This window comes from Ovis canadensis, chromosome 14, assembly GCF_042477335.2.
Source record: "Ovis canadensis isolate MfBH-ARS-UI-01 breed Bighorn chromosome 14, ARS-UI_OviCan_v2, whole genome shotgun sequence".
Taxonomy (NCBI): domain Eukaryota; kingdom Metazoa; phylum Chordata; class Mammalia; order Artiodactyla; family Bovidae; genus Ovis; species Ovis canadensis.
This window is the reverse complement of record NC_091258.1, coordinates 21,402,350-21,420,146: the sequence shown is the minus strand read 5'-3', so window position 1 is coordinate 21,420,146 and position 17,797 is coordinate 21,402,350. Positions and strand designations below refer to the sequence as shown.

Genomic DNA, 17,797 nt, shown 5'->3' with positions numbered 1-17,797 from the left:
CTGGAATGGGGTCCCCCTTCCTGTAAGTTATCATCTATAAATTTTTTTCCTGTAAGTGAATATATTTCTTTTTAAAAAAATCAATTGAAATAGATGCTTGCTTTCCAGGGGGACTTAAGATCAGACCCACGAACCTGGCAGCTCTGGACATCAGTCTGTAGGAGGATTCCCTCAGGGGCCGTGGGACCCTGTGGGGTCCTCCCCCTCCTTCTTGAGTGTAGAAAATGGGCTTCATTCAGCCTCCTTGACCTTCCCTGAGACTGAGTTGAGGGCAGGTCCAAACAGTTGCTAATCGGGGAAGGGAGGGGACATAGAAACAAGGGAGGAGCTGTCAAGAAACAATGGCCCAGCCTTGGGGCAGGCTCCTGGTTCCTCCTCAAGAACCGTATAGAACAATACCTTTGAGATCTTCTGCAGAAACTAAGCCCCCACCCAGGTGGAGGATGGTAACTTCAGCTGGGGGCAAGATTCCTGGAGCAAGCCAATCAAATGAAAGTCACATACCCTACAGCTCCCATCTCACATTTAGCCTATAAAAGTTTCTCCCCCCACCCGAACCCCAAACCATCGGGAATTTAGGGTTTCTGAGTGCAAGGCACCCATTCTCCTTGCTGGGCCCCGCAGCAAACATTTCTCTGCTAGTTTCTCCTCACTGTGCATTGGGCACACAGACCTGTGTCCTGTAACAGCTTCTCAACTCACACCACCTCAGTAAAAGCCACTTACGGGTGTGTAAGTGCTGGCTCAAGTCCTGTCTCCCTGCTGCTCTCTCCCCACTTTCCATCAGGGTGCCACTGCCCCACTCCTGGTTTATGGAAATTCTGGAAACATGCTGTCCACACAGGAGCCACTGGCTGCTTATGGCTGCTGCCAGGCACTTGAACATGACTGGACCTGACACACCAGGTTTTGAAGACTTTGTATATTGGGGAAAAAAAAAAAAGAATGTAAAATATCTCATTAATAATTTTTATATTGATTGCATGTTGAAATGATAATGTTTGAGATCCCCCGAAGAAGGAAATGGCAACCCACTGCAGTATTCTTGCCTGGAAAATTCCATGGACAGAGGAGCCTGGTGGTACTGTCCATGGGGGTCACAAAAAGTTGGACATGATTGAGTGACTGAGCATTGATTGATTTCATTGAGTATGTTAGGGTAAAAAAAAAAAAATACGCTATTAGAATGAATGTGGCCTGTTTTCCTTTAACTTTTTAAAATGTGGCTATGAGACCACTCCACCTGTATGGCTTGCAGTCTGTTCTCTAGGACAGCCGTAGTCTTGAAGCGATACCCACCAGGGAAGACAGCCCCTCATCTCATAGTTGTGGTGGGCACCACTAGAACTCTGGGGCAGTGAGGGGCTTAAGATGCATTGCTGATGTCCACAAAACACTCACCTCCCACCCCAGCAAATCCCCTGCAGCCAGTGGGGGTGGGTCATGGGAGAGCCCCAGGCAAGAGCTGTTAGGACCCAGTGGCACGGGTGAACCTTGCGGGACTCCTGGGCAAAGAAGTCTTTCTGTGGTGTGTGTGTGTGTGTGTGTGTGCGTGTGTGTGTGTGCGTGTGTGTGCGTGTGTGTGCGTGTGTGCTCAATCACTCAGTCGTGTCCAGCTCTTTGTGACCCCATGAACTGTAGCCACCAGGCTCTTCTGTCCTTGGGATTCTCCAGGCAACAGTACTGGAGAGGGCTGCCATGCCCTCCTCCAGGGGATCTTCCCCACCCAGGGGTCAGATCTGCATCTCCTGCATTGGCAGGTGGGTTCTTTACCACTGAGCCTCCTGGGAAGCCCCAGGTCGAGGGATATACATCACATTGTTGGGCTAAATCTTTACAGAACTGAAACCCCCAACAAATGGGAGATATGAGTATTCTTTATTCCAGAGAACCTCAGTTTGATGGCCCGGAGAAGCTCATCAAGAAGTCACCTGAGGCCAGATCAAGGGAACCAGAAAAGCCCATCAGGGGACTGGTCACCTGAGACCCTGATCCTCATCAGCAACCCAGCCCTTGAACCACTGCAGTAAAAACCTCCCCACCACATCCTCCCAAGTTGGACACAGTTTTTCAGGGCACAGACCCGCTGTGGCCCCCTTTGCCTGGCAAAGCAATAAAGCTATTCCTTTCTACTTCGCCCAAAACTCTGTCTCTGAAATCGGATTTTGCACTGGCTTCACAGAGGCTGAATTTCTGGCATCAATGTGAGGGGTAAGGTGTGCCCAGCACAGAGTCCTCTTGGCCGAACCTCCATCCCACTGGCTCCCACAGCCCTTTCCCCTCCCTGGCAAATCCTGACAAGTGAGAGATGAGACACAGCCCAGTGCTTTAGGCATGTTTTAGGCTCGTTGTCCCTACAACAGAGAAAAAACAGCCAAGGTGCCCATGGCTAGGAGCTTGGCGGAGCCTGAACGTTTCCTGTCAGTGATTTGCAGCCCCAACAGAGGCAGGTAAGCCTGAGGGAACTTGGGAAGGAAAAGAATACCTGAGATCCAGCAGACAGCAGCCACTCCCTACAGTGAGCCCGGAGGAAACTGTGAAGGCAGGATGCTGGCCCCAGAGAGGTGAGGGGCCTGTCAAAGGAAGGCCTTCCCCGTGGCTCAGCAGTAAAGAACCTGCCTGCAATGTGGGAGCTACAGGAGACACAGGTTTTGTCCCTGGGTCAGGAAGATCCCCTGGAGAAGCGCGTGGCAACCCACTCCAGTATTCTTGCCTGGAGAATATCATGGACAGAGGAGCTTGGCGGGCTTCAGTCCATGGGGTCGTAGAATCAGACAGGACTGAGCGAGTAGAGAAATGGGAACAGTCGGAAGCGACTTAGCACGCACATATCAGAGGAATGACTTCAGTGCGTCCCGAGTTTTCCCACGCACAGAAAAGCACTAACTTCCTTAACTGGGAATATCTGCCTGTTTGGTTTTTTCTTTGATGTTCAGACTACCTACCCTTTGTTACAAAAATCTATATAACCTGCCTCCTCCCCTCACCTCCTTGGAGCAGGTCTCTCAGTGTTACTGGAGATGCTGTCTTCTTGAAGTCCTAAAAATTCCCACCGAATAAAACAGAACTCTCAGCTTTGAGGCTGTGAATACTTTTAAGTCCACAAGACCTTCTAGCCCATCCTCAACCTCCTGCCTCTGTGATAACCAGAAGTGCCCTGGGGAACGTTTCGTTTCTGGAGGTGGTTCTGAAAGGCAGGTTTCAATGTACTGATGAGTGAACCAGGGACCATGTGGATTTCATCTCCCTGACAAACCTGGAAGAGGCTAACCTAGGCTAGACTTACTGGGCATTAGTGTGGAACAGAGGGAGGTCATCCTTGAGGTGCTCGAGGGCCCATTCACATCTGGATAGAGTACACTGAGAAACAGAGCCCAGTCACCTGTCCGCCATGTACAGCTGTGCAGAAGAGCAGCACATTGAGAAGTACGCACGTTTATTATACAAACTTGTGTGTTTGCTATGACAATTTCCAGCAGATGGCAGTAGAGAGCTTTTTGAGGCAGGGACACAACCAGTCACCAAGAGGCTTCATAAGGATGGACAAGTATGGCTTCAACAGACAATGTCATGGCGGCATTGGTGGCACCCTGCTGCAGCAAATATACAAAAGAAGTTTCCCCTCTCTTGAGAACAAGGAAAGTAAAAGAAAGAGTGAGCAGGCTAGGGAAGAGACGGGAGTTAATCAGTTAATTGCTCCTAGTTCAGCTGTTACTAATCTACAGTGTCTGTAAACTACAATTGTCCTTCACAAAGGAAACGTATCACCCCCGATACCATGTACAGTACACCCTACATTCTCTTGTAGCAAATCACCCCTTAGAATGGTTTGCGTTTCAGAAAGAAGGTCGCAGGCCAATAACGCAGAGACAAACGGACAAAGCTGCCTGATGCCAGCTGTTACTGCTTTGAAGTAACGTGGGAAGAAGAAAGATGCAAGACGCTCATTACTTGGCACCTTATCATTTACTCTAAGCCTGAAATCCAGGCTACATAAAGTCTCTCGGTTCTCCTAGGGAGGGGGCGCAGTCCTCGAGGCGCTGGTCTGCTCTGTCCTCCCCTTGCCCGGCAGAGGACTAAAGCCATCTTTCTATTTCCTCCAAACTCCATCTCCGTATTTTTATTTGGCGTCGGTGGACAGGGAGCCAAGTTTTTGGCAATGCACCCCTCACCCTCCCCAGACCAGACAGAGCAGAGATGAGCAGCAGCTACCTTTCCATTTAAAAAGTTCTGTTTTGATGCTGCTTTTAAAAAACTGGCACCAACCAAAGTAAAATTCGAGATATCACTTTAACACGGCATTTCGAACACTCACCATGTTCGCCCATCACCACCGCCTATCTAGTTCGCCAAATTTTTCCTCAACGTTGGGCTGCACCCCACAGGCCTAAAAGGTTCTGCAAGGCCCCACACCCCACAGGCCCATAAGACCTGTAAGAACTGCACTTGAACAAAAACAACCCTGCACTTGCCCAGCTTTAAAACAGGACGAAAGAGCCGGGAGTCAGCAACAGAGACGTGAAAATTTAGTGGATGTGGGAGCTTACCTGTCTGAAGTAACGGTCCTGGAGCGACAACCACCAAGTGCAGAGGTTGGAGGGGGGCAAAGAATGGCGGCAGGCTTTGCTTCCGGGGTCAGGGCATGGCCCCTTTGAGAAGCATAATCACCAGCTGGGGCCTGGGGCAAGCATGTAGGAAGGCAAGTTGTGTGTGCGAGCTAACAGTGAAGCAGGCCCAGGTCGGGCAGGGCAGGTAGGGAGAGCGAGAAAGCCGCCCTCTTGGCTGGCCTGACCATATGACTGCCCCCACATAAAACCCCACACCCATTAAGTGGTCACGCCCCTGCTGCTGCTGCTGCTAAGTCGCTTCAGTCATGTCCAACTCTGTGAGACGCCATAGACGGCAGCCCACCAGGCTCCCCCGTCCCTGGGATTCTCCAGGCAAGAACCCTGGAGTGGGTTGCCATTTCCTTCTCCAATGCATGAAAGTGAAAAGTAAAAGGGAAGTCGCTCAGTCGTGTCCTACTCAGCGACCCCATGGACTGCAGCCCACCAGGCTCCTCCGTCCATGGGATTTTCCAGGCAAGAGTACTGGAGTGGGGTGCCATTGCCTTCTCTGGTCACACCCCAGGTGCTGGTAAACCCTAATCTGCTTTCTGTCTATATAGACGTTCCTGTTCTGGGTATTTCAGATAAACGAAACCACACAGTAGGTGGTCTTTTGTGTCTGGCTTATTCAACATGCTGAGCTCAAGGTTCCCCCATGTTGGAGCAGGCAGCGGTGCTTTATTCCTTCTTATGCGTGGCTAAGAGTCCACTGTGAGTATGCATCCCGGTTACTTATCTGTTCATCTATGAATGGGCTTGTGGACTATTTCTACCTGCTGCTCCTTTTTCAAAGCTGATGCTGAGGAACTTCCCTCGTAGTCCGGTGGTTAAGACTTCACCTTCCAATGCACCTCATGCCGGTTGGACTCCTGATAGGGGAGCCAAGATCCCACATGCCTCAAGGCCAAAACCCCAAACAGAAAACAGAAATAATGTAAAACAAATTCAATAAAGACTTCAAAAATGGTCCACATCAAAAAAAAAAAAATCTTGGAAAAAAAAAAAGTTGATGTTGGGATTTGCTAGTGGGCCAGTGGCTAAGATACCATGCTTTCACTGCAGGGGGCATAAGTTTGATCCCTGGTTGAGCAACTAAAATCCCGCTAGTTACACGGCATAGCCAAAAACAAAAAAAAAGCTGACGTGTACATACGCAGTAAACTACACAAGTCTTAAGTGTAGAACTCCATGTGTACAAATATTTGTGTATCAAGATGCAGCAAATTTTCATCACCTGCAGAAGATTCCCTCCTGTCTTCCTGATCAGCGATGATCCCCACCCTTGCAGAGATACCCACTCCTGTGACCTCTATAATTACTGAGGATCTGTGGCTGTTCGTGAACTTTATATAAGTGGAATCACACGCAAACCCTCATTTGTGTCTGCCTCCTTTTGCACAACGTAACGCCCACCCAGTGCATTTACCCAATTGTGTGTGTCTGTCGGGTCACTTTTGCTGCAGAACCCCATCATAGGGATGTGCCACGGTGTATTCACTCTCCCTCCCGTCGACAGAGGCATCTGCGTCATCCGCTGTGTATCTGTTCCACGGCTAGCTTATTCATTCTCCTGTGAGCAGACATTAGGGTGTTTCCACTCTGGGCTATTATGAATACTCTGCTATAAACATTCTTGTTTGTGTCTCTGGTGGACACGTGAGCTCGGCCCTCTTGGCTGTCTCCCCAGGAGCAGAGCTCTGGGGTCATGGTGTTGACAGATGTTTAGCTTTAGTATTGATTAGATACACTTCCCAAAGCAGTCAAACTGATTTCTAGTTCCACCAGCAATGTCTGGGAGCTCCCATCAGCTGCCACCCCCACCTCTGAAAATGGGTGCAAGTTGGCTCTGGGGACCCTAGCTGCAGAGCCCTTCTGGCAAAGCTCAGCAGTGCCTGTGTCACCAAGGACGGGGCAGGAATACCGGGTGCCCTGGTCCCCTTGGGAGGGATTTCCCAGTCTGTCATGGAGGCGCTCCCCTCCATCCTGGCCCTCTATCCCCTGGCACGGTCAGGCAATCTTAGTTTGGGGCTTCCTCAGAAGTTGGCTCTAAAACAATGATATCCTCCGGCCCAGGTAAGCTTATGTGGGAAGTGACCCCAGAACCAGAAATGGAACCATGGGAAAGTGAGAGGAGAAGGGTAGGAAGCCTTAAGCTAGAGAACCCTGGGGGCAGCTGGAGATGAACCCCAGGGAAGGACTCCAGGGAAGGACAGGAGCCTTGGAGCTCTCCGCCCCCACCAGGACCAGAGCCAGGGTTCACACACCAGCCCTGCCTGCCACGAGGGCTGCTGCCCGGCAGAGGTACAATTCTGGAGCTCACAGAGCTTCCGGAAGGAAACAAGGCAAGAAATTGAACTTCTTCCTTCACTTCTCGCTGGCCCTCCCTCATACCAATCCCCACGTTCTGCAGTTTTACTCCTAAGCTTCTCGTTAATTTGTTTCTCCGTGTAGTCCAAGCTCCAGCCTCAGCCCTATCCATTCAGCAACCAGCGGTGGATAGATCTTCCAATAATGCCTGGGTCATAAGCTTGCCTTGGTCCCCTGCTCCCTGCATGACCTTGACTGAAGGATGCCGCATCTCCTGACCTCCATTTCCCCAGTGGTCAAGAGGGATCATGTTAGCACCTGCCTCAAAGGTTTGGCAGGAGGAGTGAATGGGTTCAGAGTTACAAAACTCTGTTGCTGCGCCTGGCATGTAGGAGGGGCTATATACATGCTTTGTCAGAAAATGAGTAACATAATTGCAATGTCCTAACAGTCTCTCAGAGCCCTCGGGGTAAATCCCAGGCTTCTAAATACGACTAAGGAGAGGATGGCTAGTCTCGCCCCCACTGTGAAGCATGTGGAATAATGGCCCCAGAAGGTGCCTTCACCTGGAACCAGTGACTGGGACCTTGTATGGTAAAAGAAAAACTTCTTTGCAGATCAGGTGATGTGTTAAGGCTCTGGTCGTGAGATCACTCTGGATTATCCAGGATGTGACCCTGTGGACTGCAGCCCGCCAGGCTCCTCTGTGCATGGGATTTCTCAGACAAGAATACTGGAATGGGTTGCCATTTCCTACTCCAGGGGATTTTCTCAATCCAGAAATCTCCTGCATTGCAGGCTGATCCTTTACCGTCTGAGCTATGAGGGAAGCCCTGGATTATCCAAGTGGGCGCTGAATCCAACGTCAAACGTCCTTGAAGGAGAAAGGCAGAGGGAGGGGTGCTGTGGAGAAGAGGCAGGGAGGGCCACATGGAGCAGAGGCAGAGATGGACACGACGCTGCAGCCAGCCAGGGGCCGGAAGAGAAGGGAAGGAAAGCCCCTTTCCGACATCTTGAGTTTGGACTTCTGGTCTCCAGAAACAAGAGAATACATCTCTGGGTTTTCAGCCATGGGGTTTGGGGCACTCTGCGTGGTGGCCCAGGGAAACGGATGTACTCTGTCTCAGGGCTGCTGTGAGAAAGCAGCATGGATTAGGGGTGGGGGGGGCACTTAAAATAACAGAGGCGTGTTCTCTCACAGAACTCCGAACTCAAGGTGGCGGTAGGGTCTGCGAGGCAGGGTCTGCTGCAGGCCTCTCCCCCCAGCTTCTGGGGGCTTGCTGTGGAGAAGGCCTCACTCCCGTCTCTGCCTCATCCTCACATGGCCCTCTCCATGTGCCGGTCTCATCCGGTAGATGTCCCGCTGTGCATGTCTACTTCTGGGTCCAAACTTCCCCTTTCTACAGGGACACCAGTCATATTGGAATACCTTGTTTCCAAATACAGTCCTACTCTTAGGTACTGGGGGCAGGGGTTGGTTAGGACTTCAACATCTCTTTTTTTTTGTCCCCTTCCCCCTCAATATCTCTTTTTTAAGGGACACAATTCAGCCCCAACACTAACAGTCCCTCCTGTGTCCCCCCTCACTCCGCCACACTCTCCATCTGCAGTTCCCAACACAGATCCCACTCCAGTCTTTGCACACTCCCCTTTCCTCTCTGATGACTTGACATATGTCCTCATTCTTCACTGTCAACAATGCCACCTCCTCCAGGAAGCCCTCCCGGCTTCCAAAGCTTGGGTTAGCTGTCACCTTCTGTGCCTGCCATAGCTTCCTGTCACTGCCATTGCCACACGATATCAACGCAATCTGACTCCTCGCCAGCATGCTCCAGGTCATGGGGCCCCAAAGGGCAAGGGCCACGTTTCTTGCTCCTTCTAGCATGTTGTCTGGAACCTGCTAGCACCTCCTAGAAGCAGGTGCTCAACAAAGAATGGTTGAATGCCTGAGTGAATGAATGAAGCCAGGCCCTTTTCCAAGGCTCTCTGATCCCCTTCCCTGCGGGCCTTCAGAGAAACTTCTAGCACAGCTTAACTTTAAAGCAGTCTGGCAGGCACAAATACCAACCAGGTTCCCACTTGGCACGACTCCAGGGTGTACCATTCACACTGTAGCCTAAGTGACTGGAAGACAGCGCACTCTGGAGCAGTCACTGTGAGCGGGGCATCAAGCTGACCTGTGGACCACAGAGTTCAGCTCTCACTAATCCAACAGCCACTCTTTGGAGTGTTTCTCCCGGTCCCTAATTCAGGATTTGCCCTGAAATCTCCTGATGAACGTCCCTCCCCATCTCAAGGGCCCAGCGCTCCACTGGGCTCTTAGTTGGGGCACTCACATCAGCTGCGGGGGTTGCCTGTGTGTTGGTGGAGGAAAGCAGGGTCTTGGCGTGAAACAGAAGGCCCACTCTGGCGGGCTGTGCGAAGTGTGAGGAAGGGCCAACTCCTGGGGTGGGGGTGCGGGGCAGGGCTACAGTTGGAGACCTGACAAGGGATACTGAGGTCCGGGGACTTGCAGCAGGGGCTGCCTCCACGTGCAGGCCAGCGGGACAAGGGGAAGACACCGTGTAACTCAGTTTCCGCAAGCGGAGGGCCTTCCAGTTCAGGGGGTGTGAGGCATGTGGGTGGGCGGAGTTAAGAGCTGAGAGTCACGTGGGTGGGCGGGGTCGAGCACTCTCAGGCACGTGGACGGGTGGGGTTGAAGCAAGTGAGGCTCCTGGGACCCCCGCAGATCCTGCCAGGCCAAGGTGGAAGGTGGGGTTTGTGCTGGGAGCTGGAATCAAAGCTCAGGGAAGAGGATGCTCCTGACAGAACAGCAGCGGGGAGGAAACACCCTCTCCCCGGCCCTGCCTCCGCCTGGTAGTCTGCACGCTCCCCGCTCAGCCAGAGGAGCCGAGGTGATAGCAGAGGGCTGAGGCCGGTCGCCGGCAGGGTCCTCCCTTTCGTCTGCCAGGTGATGAGTGCCTGCTGAGCCAGGGCCTCTGCTGGGCGGGAAGGCGGCGGGTTGCGGTGCCTCGCAGCCCTGCGTCCCGGCCTGCAGCTGGCCTTCGTGACAACCGGCCCATCTGGCCTGAGGACCGGAGCTCCCGAAGCGCGCCCGCCGGCCCCACCCGTCCAGGGCTGTCGTGAGCTTCCCGCAGGGCACCCGCTTTCCCTGATCTGCTGGAGGGTGTCCTGCGGGTCAGCTGAGTGGGGTCAGCTGCAGCGGCCTTGGGAAGTGAGAGCAAGTGTGCGGCAAGGCAGTGTCCTCGGGGCTTGGAAGATGGTGTAGGGGGTTAGGGGACAGAGGAGGGTGGGTGGAAGCATCCATGTCGCCCAGAGCTCCTCAAAAATGCAGAGCCTGGGGCCCCAGCCCAGGCCCTGCATTTTCCCAGGCACCTCGCTGGGCTGGAGCTTCCCCAGGGGTCCTGTGGCACAAGTGGACAGCCAGGCTCTCTGCTGGGGTGACTGTCCCCCAGGGGCGCTAGGCACCCTCTGGAGACATTTTCGGTTGTTCTATATGCTGGGGTGGGGGTGGGTGCTCCTAGAATCCATTGGGCAGCGGTTGGGGGTCTGGGTTTGATGCCCAGGGTGGCCCCACTGGCTCCCAAGTGTGCCAGGGTGAGGAGCCCTGGACACAGGGTATAGAGGCCCTGCTGTGAGCCCCCCAACTCTTGGCCTAGGTCTTGGCCCTTCCTGTCCCCACGCCAGGCCCCCTCCAAGCCACACAGAAAGGCCAGATGTCAATGAGTCACTTACAGTTTATTTTTGCCTGAAAGTTTTTCACATCTCTGAACACAGCTACGTGACAGTAGTATTAACCATCAGGAAAAGCAACAGTGCGAAGGGTAAAGGTGGCATGTCTCGGCTCTTCTTTTTTTTTTCTTTTTAGATTTTTTTATTTTTTTGCTTCTGCTTCTTCCTGCACCAGAGTGCTGTAAGTATGGGACCAGAGGGGAGCAAATAAAACCAAACAACAGAAAACAACAACAACAAAAACAAAACACGGAACGGAACACATTCACACGCACGCACGAAATCAAACCTGGCACAGAAAAGGAATTAAGACTGAAACCCAATTTCTTTTTTTTTTTCCTTTTTTAAAAAAATGAGGGCATAGTGGGGGGGGGTAATAAAGTCTACCTAGCAAAGTATAAAACGACAAAAGCATGGTTTCCATTGAATAAGATTAAATATATATAAAACAATTACATTGACTGGGGGTTAGGTCTGGAGGTGCTGAGAGAGGGGTATTTGTGCTAAACCAACAGAAGATGGGGCTCGGGGGAGAGGGGACCCCAAGTAAACCATGAGGGCTGTTCTGTACAGTGAGGGCTTGCTTATAAAAGAAACGGAGGTGGGCGTGTCTTTGGGGCAGGTCGGGGGACAGAGAAGGGCAGGAGGGAGTCTGCGTTGCAGTGGTCACACTCGTGGGGTGGGGTGGGCAGTCAGGCCGGTGGAGGAGACGTCTCTCTTCTCCCGAGAGACCATGCAGAGAGGCGGGCATGCATGAGGGACCACAGGAGGCACAGGACGGCGGGGAGGCCACGGGTGGCAGAGTCTCAGTCGGGAGGGGGACAGCAGAGGCCACCAGAGACGGGCGTGCTCCAGGGGAGGGGGTGGGGGCAGCTCTCTTATGGGACGACGGGAGAACAGGTTAGCACCCCACCCCTCTAGATGTGTAAAAGGGGGCCAAGAGGAAACTGGGGCCTTAGAGGAGCGAAACGACAATGTGGGGACCCCACTTTTCCTCCCCCAGTCTGACCCCAACCCCGTGAGGAAACTGGAGACTTCTGGAATCGAAATGCACGGTGGCGTGGCGGGCAGAGGGACGGACGGACAAGAGAGCATTAGCGGACAGAATCCATTACAAAAAAAGCAATTAATTTTCCAAGGAGGTTCTTTTTTTTTTTTTTTTTCTTTTCCGTCTGTTTCCTTTAAAAAAATAACAAGAATACTACCACTACCAGCTGACTGGTTTGTACAGTACTACACGCCAGGGGCGGCCGGCGGGCAGGCGGGCGGGCGGGCGGGTCAAAGACTTCATAAATAACAGGCAGGTCCCAGACCTGCAATTTGTCAACGTTTCTTAAATAGGCGCGTTATTTAAATCTTATGTACAACAAGAATCACTTTGCATAGCAATGGCGAGGACACAGGACGGTGGGGTGACGGGACAGGGTCTTGTCCGATGGCGATGGCGGGGCGAGTTCTCGGCGGGCCTCGGAGGACAGGTCCTTCCTCGGCCTCTGGGCCCAGCGGGGTCACGTGATGTGGGGTCGGACTTGACTGTTCCCACGCGGCATTGAACACAAAGGCAAAGAAAATCCACAGAGGGTCCCCCTTCCCCAAGCCCCCCACCCCCACCCTCTCCCCGACCCACTGCCACTCCTCCGGTTGCTACGAAGTCCGTTTTAGATCAGGTCAAGGTTTCCGATTATGAAGCTAAAAGAATCAGGCGGGGGCTGGGCGTGCTTACGGACCCCCCCTCCCCCCCTCCCCCCTCCGCCCTCTGCCCCCAGAAAGACTCCCCCATCTATCTCACAGCCAGGACGGGGGTGGGCCCCCAAGACCCGCTGCTCTACGGCTATTAGTCAGGAGTTGTGAGTTGCGGTTGCAAACTGCTTCCTGCCGACGGGAGCTTCACCAGGCTTCCGTGTAGCGGACGTCCACCTCCTTCAGGTTGGGCAGCTTAGCCTGGGGGAGCAAGAAGGATCCGGTCTGTTCCAGAACCTGGTGGTGCGGAGCTCCACCTGTACCAGTGACTACCGTTCCCACTGAGCTCTCCCCACTTTGCCACTGTTGTGGGCTCTGAAGCCCAGAGCTGGGAGACCTTGGGGAGAACCCAGCGGGGGGGATGTGGCCAGCCCCAGAGAAAGCAGGTGACAGCTGCCGGGGAGTCCACGTCCACACCCCAGAGGGGCTTCAAACCACTAGCTCTGGGGCTGGGAAGCCTGGGGTGCGTGCCCTCCGCTGCCACTTGCAGGCTACGTACCAGTGGGCAGAGTCTGGGCCTCTAGAGCGGAATTCCTCCTCTGTGGAGGGACTCCAGGTGCAGCTGTGTCCAGGTGGGGTGAGGGACTAAACGCAGCACGCCCTGTGTGTGGCCATACTGCCTGCTCAGCACACAGACTTGTTATCACTTGCCTGTGGACTGTGTGTCCTCAGGGCTGTCGGGAGTTGGGCGGGGAGAATGGAGGCGGGTCCCCAGGTTACAGGCTCCTGGGGGTGGGCAGAGAGCCTTCGCACTCAGGCTCCCCTACGGGCTGCGTCCCTGGACTACACAGTCGTGCCTGCAGCTCCTCTGAGCGGCTTCCTGCTCCCCACACCTACCACCCAGACGCCGTCCTGCTCTGCCTTCTTGTATAAACAAACAGCTGACTTTTTTTTTTTTTGGCAAGCCTTCGCTGTACAGAGAGGCTGCTGTCTCCTGCCTTTACATCCTGTCTCCCCAGCTTCCCGCACATTGGCCTGCCTGGCAGGCTCACCTCTAACCCCTCCTTTCTGTGTAGGCTCCTTCGGCCCAGTGAACAGAGCAGGTGGTCCCCTCCCTGCTGGCTCCCGAGCCCTGACCTCCCTCAGTTTGCTGTGCGTGTCTGTCCGCTGGGTCTGAGCTCTCTCCTGGATAGAGGTAAACTGGCCGCACCTCCTTGCCCCCGTTCTCAGCATGGGCCTGGCACACAGTGGGTGCTCCAAGGCCATCTGGAGGCTTTGCCAGTGACTGAGCCCTGGGCTGCGGGTCTGACTGAGCTGGGGGGCAGGGGGCCACATTGGAGGTGGGCTTCCGGGATGCCCAGGGGCTGGTGCACTCATGGCACTGTGTCTCCTGGCCCAGCCCTTCCTCCCCAGGGCGCTAGGCCTGGGAGCCTCCAGTTCTGATGAGACATGCTTTCTTTAACAAACAAATGTGTCTGCCTTCTACCACTCAGATTCTGTCTTTCCCCAGCTTTAAGCTGCCAGCCTAGCCCGGCGGGCCGGCCCCAGCTCTCGCCCGTGTGACAGCCCCAGTCCTGCAAACCTTCTCCGTGGTGCTACCCTCGCTTGTACTCTCTCTCAGAATCCTCCTTTTCCACTAACAGCCAGAAACAAGCTTTTAGCACAATGCACTGCCCTTCTCGGAGCCTCTGCAAGCTTCCTACTGAACTCAGATGAAATCTAGGGTCCTGCCACAACATGTAAGGGCTGATGCAGTCTGGCCCCAAGCTGTTCTCTCGCTTCTAGTCATGTCTACTGCAGAGCCGGTTCATGCTGACCCTCTCCACCTCAGGACCTTTGCACGTGCAAAGGCAGGAAGAAAGAGCAAGAAGGGATTACCTTCAGGTCTTCATAGGTGTCCGCAGAGAGCTTGGTGCTGTTCATGTTTAAGCTGCAGAGACTCTTCATGGCTATATGGGAATGGACAGACAGACAGTCGTCAGGTCAGTGAGACCCTGCCAGGGGTAGCTGGAGGTACGGGATGGAAAAGCTGGGGGCTGAGCTGCCGAGGCTTCTGTTTAGGAGACGGAGCTGGGGAGTGGGGATTCAGGGGAGCATCTGGGGGCTGCGAGGTACCGAGGTCTGTTTCAGGCAGGAGCTGATCTGAATCGGGCCCGCATTCCCTCCCAGCTCTTGGGGCCTGCCCTGCTGCCGTCACTGCCGCGGCCCTCCACTGCCTGTGCCCCAGTGTCCACAGAGGTTGCTGCCCACTGTGGACCGGCCCAAAGGGACCCCGCGGTGACCCCGCTCCTCGGGCTGGGCCTCGCACACGTTTCCTGTCCTCAACGACATCAGCTCCACGGGGGCAGGGAGAGCCCCCTGCTGTGCTCCTGGCCTGGAGGTGCTCAGCGAGGTGCCCCGTGTGCCATGGGGACAGAGAAGGGCCTGAGGGGATGGGCGTATGGACTCACAGCTGAGGGCCAGCAGGCCAGCGTCGGTGACGGGCGTCTCGCACAGGTTCAGCACCTGGAGCATCGTGAGGTGTTCCGACAGGAGCCGCAGGCCGGCGTCTCCGAACTGCGGGAGAGACACCCTCAGAAGGGGGCCTGCCTCAGGCCACCCCCAGGCACCTCGGGCTGGGGCAGCGGTCGAGGAAGCGGCCAGGACCCAGCCCAGGCCTGAGGCTGCTCTCATTCGTTTCGGAGACCCCACCTCCCTGACCTGGGTTCACATCAGGCCGGGTCTGCTGGTGCCGTGGCCCCAACAAAGGCCCCACTCCCCCACCAGAGTCGGTGTTGCTGTCTGTCAAGGGGGGCTGTGAACCCAGCAACTTGTGGCTACCATTGGGATGGGGGAGCCCTGCACCTCACGGGGGCGTGGTGAGCACACGTGCTGGTGAGTAAGTGCTTAAGAGCCGGATTGGTGCAGGCAGGACAGAGCGCGCTGCGTGCCGCATGTTCACATCACCCGGAGGAGACCCACGGGCTGCCTGCAGCCCCCCCGGGCAGGGGCCTGAGACCTGCGTCAGCTCCCCCAGGCTCTGCCCGGCACGTCCCTGCTCTGGGCCTCGGCAGCTCCGACTGTGAGATGGGCCACTGGGCTTCACGGGGCCTAGCCCTCCTCTGGCCTGGGACCCTGGGGGGGCATGGGTGCTGGGCTGCAGAGGGGGGTGGGGATCAAGCGGCTGGACCCATGGGTCCTGGGCAGAAGGCTGGCCATGGAGGATGGTGCGGGGCAGGCCTGGGGCAGGGGTGCAGGGCAGGCACGGAGGAGGGCGCAGTGGACAGGCCGTGCGTACCTGAGTGGACCACAGGTTTAGCTGCTTGAGAGAAGGCAGTTTGATGAGGTGCTCAGCGCAGGCACTGGTTACGTTGGTGAAGGCCAAACTGAGGTTCTCCAGGTTTCCGAAGGAGCCAGAGCTCAGCAAACGAGCCAAGTCGGCGTCCTGCAGGTGGGTGAATGGGCAGGCGGGGCCTCACGAAGGGCTCAACTGGGGGGACGGCATGGGCCAGTGGGTGGGGACCAAGTGGGGAGCGGGGGCGGGGGACTGCCTCCACACCTCTGCAGGTGGCAGCTGCCTGGCTGGAGAAAGCCTTAGGAGCGCTGAGTCTCACCCTGAGCCACCACTGGGGGTTCCGAGGCCATGTCCCTCCCACAGAGTGTGTGTGTGTGTGTGTGTGTGTGTGTGTGTGTGTGTGTCTGACCCTCTCTCTTTCCCAGGCTTGTGCCCATTCCCCACCTGCAAACACTGAGGTCCCCTCAACACTAAGGCCTGTGGGAATCAGCGAGTATGTGAGCACTAGATGCTGAGGTTGCTGAGGGTCCCTTCCATCTTTGCGATAGAATCCTTGAGTGCTAGATGCCAACTGGTTGCCCTGAATTAAGGCTCACGTCCTAGCCAGGTGGGGCCATGTGCTAAACCCAGACAATGGTATATAAGCAGGTGTGTCCATTGGAACGTCCAGGAAGGTCCATAAAGGGAAGGGGCGTGTTCTTCTTTGCCTCTTCCTCCTGGCTTGAATGGAGATTAGATGGCTGGAGCTTGAGCAGCTCCTTTGGACTGTGAAGTGGAAGCTATGTGCCAAGGACAGGGGAGCAGCAGGACAGGAAGAACCAAGATCCCTGAAGACCTTGTAAAATGGGGAAGGAAGAGGCACTGACCTGACAGGCTTAGTGTCAAGATAAAATGAACTATTCGCGCAGAATCTGACACATGAGCGCACAACCTATGTGAGCTATCAGCTGTGCTATTATACATAACTGGTAACATAGTAACAATAATCTTTATCACGTTTGGTTTCCTGCAGCAGTTCTAGCCGCCAAAAGCTGGCTTGTGAAGCACCACTGAGTCCCTGTTCACCTCTCCCCATCAAGAGAGGCTGCCTGCTGTGACCCCCTACCCCAGGGAGGGCTAGCCCACCTTCTTCCCTCCACCCAGCCCCCAGGAGACCAACTCACTGTGGACTTGGAGGGCAGTGTTAGCCTGGTGGGCCCGCCTTTCCTTTGCTGCAAACAGAAGGCAGCTGGTTACAACCCACTTTTCCCTGAGTGTTCACCCTGGACCCCCGCCCCCCTCCCTGCAGCTAACACCTCTCAGGGCAGCAGTGGCTGACAACACGATGGTCTTGATCTCAGGGAGGACCCCGAGGCCAGGCCCGAGTGCAGGCGGTTTATCAGAGGGCTGATTCCAAGAAACACAGGGAACTGAGATGGTGAGAGCCCCTGAAGGAAGAGGGGCGGCCAGCCCAGCCGCCGCTGGGCGCTGGGACATTAGCGGGTCGGCGGCAGAGGCCGCGGCGGGCGGGCCCAGGGCGCGCTCACCAGCTCCTTCAGCTCCCGCTGCCGGTCGCACAGCTGCTCGTACATGCGCTTCCCCGCGCCCGTGCTCTCCAGGGTCGAGATGATCTGCAGCTGCGTGTCGTTGTTGTCGATGATGTTGTACTCCAGCATCAGGCACAGGATCTGCCGAGACCGGGAGGCGCGTCACCGCCACCCGGGACCCCGGGCAGGGCTGCCCTGCAAAGGCTGCGCGGCCCAACCCTCGCCTGTCCTGAGCGCCGCGAGAGCCTCGCGCGCGTGCGCAGGGCCGGGGTAGGGGCGCCCTGCGATCGGAGGTCGTCCTCCCCCCTGCCCTCTGCGTGATGCTGGGGCATCGCCTGCCCCGGCACCCACTGCGTGTCACGGGCGTGCCGGCAGCACCTGGCCAACACGGCATGCACGATGCGGCTGGGCTCAGGGGCTGGGGGAGCCAAGAGACAGACCAGGCTCTCTCCCCTAGGTCTGATTGCTTGATGCCCTCCCGGCCAACAGGTGAAGTCTAACTCCTGTCCTTGCCCCTGGGTCCGGCCTTGCTGACTCCCTTCCAGTGGCTAGAAGGTGACGCCGCCTGACTCTGAGGCGGAGGCCGGAGGAGAGACGTGGCTTCTGCCTGGTCTCCCTGGACAGTAGCTCAGGAGCCCCAGGCTGCTGGGGGCTCTGGGGGACAGAGAGGT

General features: G+C 55.6%; 1 protein-coding gene across 2 annotated transcripts in view; it reads right to left on the bottom strand.

Annotated features, from left to right (window-relative positions):
- Positions 1-10,633: 10,633 nt before the first annotated feature.
- Positions 10,634-17,797, bottom strand: part of CMIP (c-Maf inducing protein) — a 205,374-nt gene continuing 198,210 nt past the window's right edge. For both annotated transcript variants that reach the window (XM_069552532.1, XM_069552533.1), the window contains 6 exons: positions 17,127-17,267; positions 16,764-16,811; positions 15,604-15,750; positions 14,777-14,882; positions 14,205-14,275; positions 10,634-12,587 (listed from right to left, as the gene is read on the bottom strand). In XM_069552532.1, the coding sequence (XP_069408633.1) occupies positions 12,534-12,587; positions 14,205-14,275; positions 14,777-14,882; positions 15,604-15,750; positions 16,764-16,811; positions 17,127-17,267 (567 nt within the window). In that variant the 3' untranslated portion in view covers positions 10,634-12,533. The remainder of the gene's footprint in view (positions 12,588-14,204; positions 14,276-14,776; positions 14,883-15,603; positions 15,751-16,763; positions 16,812-17,126; positions 17,268-17,797) is intronic.